Source organism: Notothenia coriiceps, unplaced genomic scaffold, assembly GCF_000735185.1.
Source record: "Notothenia coriiceps isolate Sejong01 unplaced genomic scaffold, NC01 NC01_scaffold00014021, whole genome shotgun sequence".
Taxonomy (NCBI): Eukaryota; Metazoa; Chordata; class Actinopteri; order Perciformes; family Nototheniidae; genus Notothenia; species Notothenia coriiceps.
Window position 1 is genome coordinate 356,729 of NW_011346722.1, and position 11,595 is coordinate 368,323.

The following is an 11,595-nucleotide window of genomic DNA, read 5'->3' on the forward strand; positions in this document are numbered from 1 at the left end:
CTACAACTCTGGTCTTGCATACGTCACCAACACCAAGATGGCTGTCACGTTAGCACATTTCACCTCTTTCTTTCAGAATGAAGTGAAAAGTATTAAAAGAGGTGAAAATCACTACAAGTCTGGCCATGTTGAGAGCTGTACATACACAAAAGGGGAGTTAGTCAGTTCCGTAAGAGCCAGCATGCGGGACCGGCTTTACAAGGTTTCGGTGAGTAACACGTGTAATGTGTAACGTTAATGTACGCGACTCTGGGATTTGTAGTCTTTCTAGTTGCGTATTTTTCATAGTTTTATATTTCAACAGTTTTAAGAAACTGTGACTTTTTTGACATGGTAATGATTTTTTAAGATTGACAAACATCATATGTGTGATTCATGGCACAATTCAAACGGAATCGAAAAGATAAGTTCTCTCTCCATTGACTTCAATACATCATTTTTCAGAAATAAGGTCCCATGGGGCGGTAGTAGATGGGCCACTCTATACTGCTCAAACCCCTCTTTTGCACCCCCGTTAGAGGAAATCAGCCTTGACTTACTGCATGATGGATCTCTGCTGGTTTCTAATTTTGACTAAGAATGTTGGGTATGTTTTATATTTAGTTTATCACAGCTCTCACTTTTGTTTACCCCGCTTAAGATCCACACAGACTTTGTTAACCCTCCTGTTGTCTTCGGGTCAAATCTGACCGATTTACTACTTTTATCAATCATAATCTTTTTGTTTTACATTCGATTGCATTAAGGCTTTATGATATCCTTCACAGTAGACATTTGAACATATACAATTGCTGATCACCACTTTCATTGCATTTTGGATAATTTAGTCAACTTTGTAACACCCATGATGTTCACGGTCAAAAATGACCGCCATAAAGAAAAGGAATTAGTAACCATCCGGATCAGATAAAACACACAAATACTCTAGATGTGTGTGTCCCCCCCCCTTATGTGCATGTGAAGCACACCTGTGGCGCGCACACACACACTACACATTTCCCGCTCTTATGTGCCCATCCCCCCACACCTGGCAAACGCAATACATGTTCAGTGTCTATTCTTTATATATTTACTGCAGTTTCATGTATACCAGTAGTCTAATACAATATTCACAGTTTGAAAGGGTGTTAAATGAAATTTGGTGATGATTAATGGATTTTGTGTTAATGTAATAGCAGTTAAAACAGGACCGGTCAAATTTGACTGCGAACACCAAAGTAAGGGGGGGGAAAGCGAAGACAATAGGAGGGTTTTAATATAGACACCAACTATTTGTAGCCATCAGTTATGTCCTTATTCTAACAAAACCAGTGTGATTTCACCAGAGCATTACTGGGAAATAGCCTCATCCTAAAATTCCTTACCAGCCACCGAGGACAGGAGCTGTGGACTTGCGGAGGCCTTAAAGAACAGCAGGTTTCCAGTGAGAGAGACCGGCTGTCTGAACACACTGCCACTCAGCTCCAGCAGCACCGGCACGCCACCCTGAACTGAACCAGTGGCTTTGAAGCTGCTGCCGTTGGCCACGATCTCCACCGTACACACACCACCTGCCGCATCAGATGAGCAGTGGGCCTGGTTTACCTGGAGAAATGCATGTAGGAAGAATTTATTTAAAAAAAAAAAGAAGACACACACGTTATTGTCATGTGAACTTGCCAGAATTAGTTTCTGCTGTACCGTGATTCCAGACTCCTTGGCAAGGCTGAGCACATTGATTAGGTTCGGGCAGGAGCCAGATCCATTGGCCAGCAATCCAACCAGTACTGATGCAGTCATGTAACCAGTGGAGGACTTCATGCAATCCCCTGGTTTAAAGAAAATTGTGCATGGTGTTGACAGTTAAATACTTCAAATTAAATATGTGGACTTTAGAAAAACAGCAGAAAGCCATCAACTGCAGACACAACAGTGATCGCTTCAGAATCATACCACTAGAGGGAGAAAGAGAACACGATTACAATATTTTCTATCTACGTTATATGACAGCCCCTTAAACCGGTTAGACGAGTGGTTTTACCTTGAGTAGAGATTTGAACACTTTTGAAAGGTTTCTTTGAAGAAGTGCATGACTGCAGCACGGCTCCAACGGCTTCTCCGAGTTTGATCAGCTGGTGAGATTCCTGGGAGAAAGTGCTGGCCAAAACTGATGCATTTACCTAAAAAAAGGAGAACAAAATTGAATATAAAAACAAGACATGAACAGTAGAGTGCTTTTGTGAACTGGGTGTGCTGGCATATTTTCCTGTTTTCTGTACAGGAAGCTTAAGAAGTCTGACAATTTAGGTGCCTACAAAAACGTAAATTGTATTTTTATTTGTGTCTACTCCTTTGTGTCTTCATTCACCTCAACTTAATCTCTCCTGACAGAAAGAATAATCATTGGATATTAAGTTAACGGGTATTAAACATAAAGTGTAAAGTACAATTGCTTTATAAAAAAAAAAAGTAGCTTTTCAAATATTGTTCACTTTGTTTTTGTTTTTTTTAAAATATGACAAGCTAAGTGTATCAAACTGCGTGTAATTTAGCATTTATATTTTCCATGGCTTTTTTTTTTTTTTCTTTTAAATGTAAAATGTCTTGCATGCTGCACCAAAAAAAAAGGTTGATGATAAAATGTAACACTTCAATATGTATGGCAACAAAAAATGTCAAGGTCTGAGAAGTAATTTGTTACAAGTAGAACGGAGTGTTACTTACTGCTCCGACCAGCTTCTTGCCCTTCACCATGTCCACAATCTGCAGAGCGATGTCCTCCCCACAGCGAGCCTGCGCCTCCTTCGTGCTGGCTCCCAGGTGAGGACAGCTGATCACGTTAGGGTGGTCGACCAATGGACGGTTCTTAGGAGGCTCCTGTGGCAGAAGCATGATCACAAAGTAAGATGGAGAAACCCTTTTATTAATATTAAAGAGTGATAAATGACACAATTTCATGTTCCAATCGTCTTGCCTCAACAAAGACATCGAGCCCTGCTCCTCCGCACTGTCCGGACTCCAGAGCTCGGAGGAGAGCGTCCTCATCGATAATGCCCCCTCGTGCACAGTTGACAACCTTTACTCCTTTCTTGCATTTAGCAAACGATTCATCGTTAAGAAGACCTTGGGCAAAAAAAATACAATTGAGGTTCACATTTTCAGTAAAATGAACGATGGCTATGTAATGATGAGAGCTTTGAGACTAACCGACAGTAGAGGGCATCAGAGGAGTGTGAACAGTGATGTAGTGACACTGTGGCCACAACTGCTCCAGGGACATCTGCTCCACCCCCCAGCTGGCTGTCACCGCAGGAGGAGTGATTGGATCATAGCCGATTGTCTAAGGAGGGGAGAAAAAAAGCCATGTTTGCATAATTCAATCACCAAGTGCAAATAGTGAACAGTTTAGTCAAGTATAACTTACCCTCATGCCGAATGATTGCATTCTTGAGGCGACTTCCTTTCCTATTCTTCCAAGTCCAACTATTCCAAGGACCTTGCCATAGAGCTCTGCACCCATGAACTGTAGAATTAGGAAAAAAACATTGACCTCATCCAAGCTTCACATCTGATCAGTGATGACTGGCTGAACAATGGAGCCGACCATGCATCAGTAACCGCTTTGTGTGCCCACTGCAAACATGCACAGCATATGGGGGCAAACTAAAATCTCTGCTTACTTTTTTGCGATCCCAGTTCCCTTGCTTCATCGACATGGCAGCCTGAGGCACAAATCTGGAAAAACAACCACATAATAATGGCACTCGTGCAGAACTTCCATGCACTTAAAAAAAAGCATGTTGACAACGGCTGATCTCACCTTGAGAGGCTCATCAGCAGGGCACATGTCAGCTCGGCAGCACTGATGGTGTTTCCGCTTGGTGTGCTGGAGAAAACAGTTAACAGTTAATGGACAGTACATTATACTGAAACTGCACAGGAAGAAAGTTACATAGACTGGAGACTTACTTCATGACAATAATACCCTTCTTGGTGGCAGCATCAACATCCACATTGTCCACGCCGGTTCCAGCTCTTCCGATGATTTTTAGATTAGCAGCATCGATGACATCAGCTGTTACCTTTGTGGCAGATCTGACCACAAGGCCATCGTAGTCCTAGGGTGGAGAGAGGATCACAGTTCATCTCATGGAGTTGTATATCTGTTGGTAGTTTATTAAAGGCTAGATTTACACCTCAACAAAGTGTCAATGTCCATGTTTCCAAAAACCTTCCACTAAATCACTCTGCTCAGTATATTAGACTAGTGCAAAGGTTTTTGTTCAATTGTGCCACTACAGCATAAAACAAACAGTCATGAAAAGGGCCTTAAAACCAAGACTATATCTTGATGCCCCCATTCTTCTAGGGGAGCATTTTGATCAAAAAATTGACCATGAGCCATAAACAAAGCCATCTCCTGATCTGTGTGGCCTACATTTTTACAAGATACATTTGTAACCATTGAAACAGGTCAGCTCGACAACACAGTATTGTCTGTTTTCACCAAGTAACAAAATGTTGCTTTTGGACTCATTTTCTATCTTTGCTTTGTGTTTAAAAGAGGCACAGTTGCTCATATTAAATAACATTTTGTGAACAACAGAGAAAAGCAATATACTCAGGAGGCACAGTGACAAAAAAAACTGTCCAATGAATAAGGTATTGTTGTTCAATATGACTTCATGTTAACTCCTCTTTTATTGTTTGTAGAAAGCCAGTGGCAACAAAACGGCACTGGGTGAAGATCATTAGGACAGGAACAACCCAGCACCAGATGTGAAAGCACCATAAATAACTCAAAGCAGACAGCACACATGAGGGGCAGTAAGAACAATGTGGGCTTAATGAGATTTAGGAATAGTTCAGGTTTTGAAGTTGGGTTGCATGAGGTACTTGTCCACACTTGTACTTGTATCTACAATAGATGGCTGTCAGCACGTTCCCAGTTTGGAGAAGCAAACAGGAGTTACAGCATTGAAAAGTATGTTCTGCTATGAACAGAGTTAAAGCAAAATGTATTTTAGCTAAATAATCTGTTTACTACTTTACCTTTCTGTCAGACAGCCGTTAACCAGGAACATGGGGTGTGCTACATCCATCTACTGTGGATAGACTATAGAAAATTACCCCAATCAACCCCACTTCAGAGAGGGCTCAGTGGTTAAAAAAATAAGTCAAAAGAAAACCACTCACTTTTGCCCTTTTAAGGCCCTTACAAGAAGTTAGTCAAGTCCTGCATACTGCAGTTATGGAAACAGTTGTATCCATTACGTTTGTATTCTAACTATTTCATTGCAATCCATACTTTCTGATCCAACAAATCTAAAATGCTACAAAGGCATAATACTATTTTCTGATACATGCACAGCCGGCCCTCTGCAATAAATTGACAAAAGCTGCCAATGTGCTGCATGTGGCACTGTGAGAAAGTGATGGGAGAGCAGCTGGTAAAGTCAGGGATGAGTTGCATCAGCTTCACAAGGGGCGGTGCTAAATGCAACTAAAATCAATTGGCACATCCAAACCCGACAAATACGTGTCTGGCTCAGAGGAAAAACCTGAGAAAAAAGGTATTGGTATATTGCCTATAAAAAAAATAATTGTACAGACAATTAAACGTTGTATGAAAAAACAACCAAAAACAGGCGTTACTTCATTGACAATACTTTCACTCAAGACATGCGCACAGCTAAGTCGATTGGGAGAAGCTTTAAAATGATGCGAGCTAAACTTTTTTTCAAATATGTGGCGCAGGAATAAAAAACGACAGCCGATGCATGATCAAGCTTTTGTGCGACACTGGTGTGCAAACTTTACCTTAATCTCCGCCATTAATTCATCCCTTTTCATATTGGGTTTTTCCGTAACTCGAATGCCATTTTCCTCCAGAATCGCCTTGCAGCGAGGATCGACACTTTCACTGATTAAAACAGTCTTGATGCAGATAGGGGCCATCTTGGGGTTTTTCTTCCGGGGATCGCTGCTTGTTGCTGGTTGTCTGGAAACGTCGGGTGGCTGGTCCTTTCCTGAACACCGTTGCTTGGTCGGTTCCCTCTGCTGGTTTTGAAAGGAGTTCTGGGATTTAAGACGGCCCTCTCAAAGTTATCCCGCCCTCGTGTAGCTCTTGCTCTGATGTAACGATAGAGGAGGCCCTCTGGAAACCAGTTTAACAAAGTAGTGCCAGGCCATTAACAGTGGTGGAAGAAAAAACGGCTTTTGTAAAAATTGCATAGCTTATCACTTTAAGCAGGCATTCATGATGTGTATTTTAGTACAGAATGTCCTATATTCACAATACCAAAAAAAACAAGTAGACAACTCGTTATTATGCAGGGAATGGCTCATGTCAGTGTTACAGAAAGTAGTAAAATAAGTGTAGCACAATATAAAACTATTAATACCACTCATTTTTTGTAAAAATGCTCTTTTACAAGAAGAAGCCCTTTATTCAAAATCATACTTAAGTAGAACAACATAAGCATCAGCACTGCCTGAAGTAAAAGTTCCCTATACAGGCCATGCAAAAGGCCCATTTCAGAATTATACACATTACAAGTTTGTAATTGTTAATTCCTTCATGCTATACATGTTTTTATTTACCAGTAGATCAGGTCAGTCAAGTCCACTTCTTAATTCAAGAGATGCTGTTCATCACATGACTCATTAAGCTGCACATGACAGCCCCCTTATGTTTGTTTGTCAGAATGTCACAGTCGTAATAGTACATATTTTTTTAAGACTAGATTTTACAAAACAGATGATTTGATTGTATGCCGATGAATCTGTATGATTATTGGTACAGCAGTTGTTTGAGTGGGTAGGCCTACAGTATCTGTGTCATTGAATTGTGAAGGGGTGTTTCCCTGTCTCCATTACCCTGAACAGAACAGCAGTAAGAGCAAAGCAGTTCTGGAGTCTAGATTGAACATTCATTTGTTTGATTAATCTTTATTTAAAACAGATGTCCCACCACTCAATTCAATGAGTAAACTGTTATTGAAGTAATATCTATCCAATTGTATTGGATTTCCCGGTTGTCTATGACAGATTGAGCAAGTCATATTTTCCTAAAATATATGTTTGCATGATTTTAAAAGTGCAAAGGGAAAGAGGCAAACATGTTTGGCCATATTTCTATGACATTGATGTGTGTGATGTTACATGTTGGGGTCCCACAGCGCCATCAGGTGTCCATCAGCTGAAATGCTTCTGATTGGTTCAGCCGTTGCCTGGATACACCGCAACAACAAATGCGGACACTGACAGAGCCGTTTGTAATCTGGATTTAACACTAGCTACAGAAACATTTCAACATTCAATTGAGTAGTGCTTTTTTTTAGGTTATAGATATCGAATAAAAATGGCATCGGTGGTCCAGCACGGCCGAAGAACAGGCTCCAGTAAGAGAGGTGAGAGTTGATCTACTTTTACAAAAGGTATCTAACGTCTGTCACGGCTAAAATATTTTTTTCAAGGAGAGAGCAGTCTTGAAATACTTACCTAAAACTCAATACAGAAAATGTGGAGGGGCCTTGGAGAACATGTTGTTTAGTTATATTGCATCCATCCAAACGCATGCCCAAACTTCTTGCCAGAAAACAACTTCCTGTAGATTGATAGAGAACTGCACAGTGCTATTTTTTGCATGCATTTATATCTCATACATGCAAGGCCTGAGCCAGGATTTTAAATCCCAGAGTGCAACCTCCCCCATGAAGCAAATAAACAACAAAACAAGCCTGTGAAATGTTATTATTGTATTTGCCCATATTATAACTTTAAGAGTTATGTATTGGTCTGCGTAATAATTGCTCTTTTAAAGCTTTTTTAACAATCACTTGATATATTTCTGGTAGAGAAATAGAAACACCACACAACACACCTAAATTGGGACATTTCATTTAGCAGCAATACATAAATAACTTGAATCAGATTATTAGTTTTTACAGGGCATAGGCCTACATACCTCATTTTCAGCATCTCCATCATTACAAAATCTGCTATTTAATTCCTTGTGTAATGACAGAATGTAACTTTAACTTGGAAGAAATAAATATGCATATTCTGGAGAAAAGCTTTTACTGGAATATATGACTATTTTAAAGTATGAATCAGCAATGTACTCAACTATCCATACTCCACAAAGAGGATGGTGCTTGAATATAATTCTAGTTTTATTTCTACATTTGTTTTATTAGTATCTTCAGCTGAGGAACCCAGCAGGATGATCGAACCCCCAGACCTCCGACAGGTCACTGTCTTAAGCAAACGAGAATGGCAGAGGATTCAAGATGAAGTGAACCGGGTTGATAAAGACAAAGAGGATATGAAGGAGGCAGCCAAACAGAGAGAGGCCCTGCATTTGCAGTCAACGGAGGTGGTGAAACTCTGGTCCAATACCATCGCTGTAAGTTTCCTGTACAGATTTTTCAAGGATTTTATTTGCTGTATTACATTTTTACCTGCTTAAAATGTTGCAAAACAAAAGCACAGCCTAGAGCAAAAGGTCAATACACTGAATTTTTTTTTAAAGGGTCAAAGGCAAAAAAAGTTAGAGGCAAAGAAGAACCGGGAGGAGGCTGAGGAGGAAAAAAGGAAAATGATTGATCAAGAAGAGGCCAAATTTCAGCAGCAGCAGCGTGAAGAGGCCATTGAAAAAGCCAAGACTCAGCTCTATTATGAAACCAACCGTATTAAAGGACTACACGTTAGTATCGCATGAGAAATATTGTGTCACCTGTACATGTTTGGCTATACAGTATGTTGATGTTTTGGGATAATTAATGATTGTTACCTCTTCCATAGCGTGCCCTCCTGCTGACTGAGGTGCTGGAGGAGAGGGAGGCGCAGATTAAACTGAAGCAAAAGATCAAGAGTGCCTCTAAAGATGTCGACAAAGAATTTCTGGATCTGGAAAAGACCGATATTGATGAAGCTTTGAGACAGGAGCAGGAGAAAGCACTTCGGAAAAAACTGGAGGGACAGGCTGTGGTAGGACACCTGAAAAACCAGTAAGTCTCACATCAGACACATTATAGGCATTCCAAAGATATGCAAACACATGCCACATGAGAAAATGATACCTGTTCTTTAGGATGAAGGAACGTGAGCAAGTGAGAGAGCGTGAGAAGATGGAGAACAGGAAGGACGGAGAGGAAGCCCAAGGCCTTTTAGAACTCCACCGTTTGGAGCAAAACATGGAAGAAGAAAGAAAAGCAAAGCTGAGGAGAAACCTTATGCACGGTCACCTGGTAGGGCCTTAGCAGCACAGGTCATCTAGTAATTTTATCATTTATGACACCTAATGTTTAATCTGTATATGCAGGAACACGTCGCCAACAGTGACCTCATAAGAGCAACACATGCAAAGAAGCAGGAGGCTGAAGAGGAGCAAATAAAAATGTTCCTCTCTTCCAGACAAAAAATTGTAAAGTTACGGAAAGAAAAAGAAAAGGAATTGTTCAGGTAAGGCCCGGCAAAACATCTGAAGTGATACAGTTACAGTTGGATCCTTTGTGTATTAAGATCATACGTGTGACATGTTTTTCAGTGAGGCCCAGATGCGAAGAGAGTGGACCATGAACAAGCTGACTGTCACTCAGCAGGAGAAAACTGACAACGAGGAGCAGAGGATCGCAAAGGCTGTCGCTGAGCAGGATGAAAAACTGGCACAAAGGAAGAGAGAGGAGGATGAGAAGAAGGCGGCCATGTTGGAGTCAATAACTGCACACAGGGAATTCATGGTAACACAAGTTCAGATATTGCACCTGCAAAATACTACGGTTGCATGAAGCTCTTTATAAAGTAGTTATAATAAGGACATATTATGCTTATTTTCAGGTTCATACATGTAACTTCGGTTTCTACCAAAACATGTTTAAATGCAGTAATATAAAATCAGCAAATATGTCAGGACCGGCCCTACATGTAACAAAAGGTTCTCACCTGTTTCACAAACTGTGTTTCCCTAGCAAGAAAAGAAGGAGCAGAAGGACAAAACAACCAAACAAAGCATGATGGGCACACTTCAGGCCATGAAAGAGGCCGACAGAATATTTGAAGAGAAACAAAAAATGAAGGCTCAGAAGATGAAAGCAGAAGGACGAAATGCACATGAGTCCAATGCTACAGAAATGGTAATGTTAAAACTATCTCCTCCACACCATTCCATGATTCATGGCCCTTTTTAACATGTCACCTTTATCCTCCAAATATAGGCTAAGAAAGGTGCCAAGCTCCAGCAGCGGAAAAGAGAGGAGCAAGAGTTTCAGGAGGACTACGCAGAGGTCATTGCTAAAGAAGAACACCTGTTTCAACAATACTCTCACGACCTCATCAACGCAGCGGCTGGGGCTCAGCGAAATGTGTTTCCTCTCTCCAAAGCGGCAGGGCAAGGGATCGGAGGAGGGCTCGGTCCTGCTTCTTGCTACCTCGTTCAGGACAACACTGGGGCTCAAATGCCCAAATATGTCTCTGGTGCCACCCAGGACATTAAAAGGATTAATGTGGCACGAAATATTCTTCAAGCCAAGATGAGACTTGGGTTCACATGGTCATAGGTCTCTCCTAGCTGGCAATTCTGGTTTAAAGTTTTGAACTCAGTGATTGTTTTGATAACATCAATAAAATGTTTTGACTGAGGCCGTTTGTGAAATCCCTCTCTCTCTCACTGCTAAAGTAGACTCAATAGTGTATTATATTTAGTCCTCAGTTTCAGCCATACTGTATATGGTTTCAGCACTACTGTCGCATGATTTTGAAATTTAGAAAAGACGCATTGCATTGTGGGATTGAAATCCAGGTGGGTGTCCAGTATCGTGAAAGACAGGCAGGCAGTAGTAACCAGAGTACTTCTCCCGCCTCTGTACTTGAGTAAAAGTACAAGAGTGTAGGAATACTATGTTAGAAGTAAAAGTCCTACATTCAAAATGTTACTCAAGTAAAACTACAAAGTATTGGCATCAAAATAAACTTAAAATACCAAAAGTAAAAGTACTTCTTAAGCAGATTGGCCCCTATCAGAATAATATGTATTATTTTTCGATTATAATTATTGATGCATTAACGTGTTATCAAAGCTGGTTAAGGTGCAGCTTGTATCAATGACTTTGTATTCTGCAGGGTAGAGATAAGAGGCGAATTTTCTCCAGGTGCAACTAAAGTCTTATTTAAAAGTTGATCATGTTTCACATCAAAATCCAAATCTGTAAAGTAACTTAAGATATTAAATGAACCTAGTGGAGTAAAAGGATACGATGTACCTCTGAATTGTAGTGCAGTAGAAGCACAGTACCATAAAATGGAAATATTCAAGTGCAAGTATCTAGAAATGTTACTTAAGTACAGTACTTAAGTAAATGTACTTAGTTACTTCCCACCTCTGGTTGTACCAAATGTACTCTAAAGAAACGTTGCCTCCATGTCCGGACAGACAACTCATGTCATGGAGACCATTGTTGAGCTTTGATAGAAAAATATAACGTGTAACTTTTACACTTTGAGTACATTGTACTCTGTACAGTAGCCACATTTGGAGGGGTTTTAGACAAACACTGCCGAAGGGAGTTCAGGTTCATTAGGTACAAGAGCAGTTGGTTTGGCTCCCCCCTCTGG

At 40.6% G+C, this 11,595-nt stretch overlaps 2 protein-coding genes across 4 annotated transcripts; one reads left to right on the plus strand and one right to left on the minus strand.

Moving 5' to 3' along the window:
* Positions 1-1,335: 1,335 nt before the first annotated feature.
* phgdh (phosphoglycerate dehydrogenase) lies at positions 1,336-6,111 on the minus strand. The gene is made up of 11 exons (XM_010774474.1): positions 5,800-6,111; positions 3,949-4,097; positions 3,800-3,865; positions 3,660-3,714; positions 3,404-3,502; positions 3,187-3,319; positions 2,954-3,102; positions 2,704-2,856; positions 2,021-2,159; positions 1,681-1,808; positions 1,336-1,584 (listed from the first exon to the last, which is right to left on the minus strand). Exons 1-11 carry the CDS (start codon positions 5,935-5,937, stop codon positions 1,351-1,353), a joined length of 1,443 nt encoding a protein of 480 aa, XP_010772776.1. The 5' UTR covers positions 5,938-6,111; the 3' UTR covers positions 1,336-1,350.
* cfap210 (cilia and flagella associated protein 210) lies at positions 5,670-10,623 on the plus strand. 3 transcript variants are annotated; one of them, XM_010774471.1, is made up of 10 exons: positions 5,670-5,784; positions 7,323-7,391; positions 8,181-8,389; positions 8,516-8,689; positions 8,788-8,993; positions 9,077-9,233; positions 9,308-9,447; positions 9,533-9,725; positions 9,954-10,118; positions 10,200-10,623. In XM_010774471.1, exons 1-10 carry the CDS (start codon positions 5,760-5,762, stop codon positions 10,539-10,541), a joined length of 1,680 nt encoding a protein of 559 aa, XP_010772773.1. In that variant the 5' UTR covers positions 5,670-5,759; the 3' UTR covers positions 10,542-10,623. The 3 variants fall into 3 exon arrangements, with proteins under 3 accessions (XP_010772773.1, XP_010772774.1, XP_010772775.1); XM_010774472.1 differs by lacking the exon at positions 5,670-5,784 and having other exon boundaries at positions 7,195-7,391; XM_010774473.1 differs by lacking the exon at positions 5,670-5,784 and having other exon boundaries at positions 7,351-7,391; positions 8,155-8,389.
* Positions 10,624-11,595: the final 972 nt, after the last annotated feature.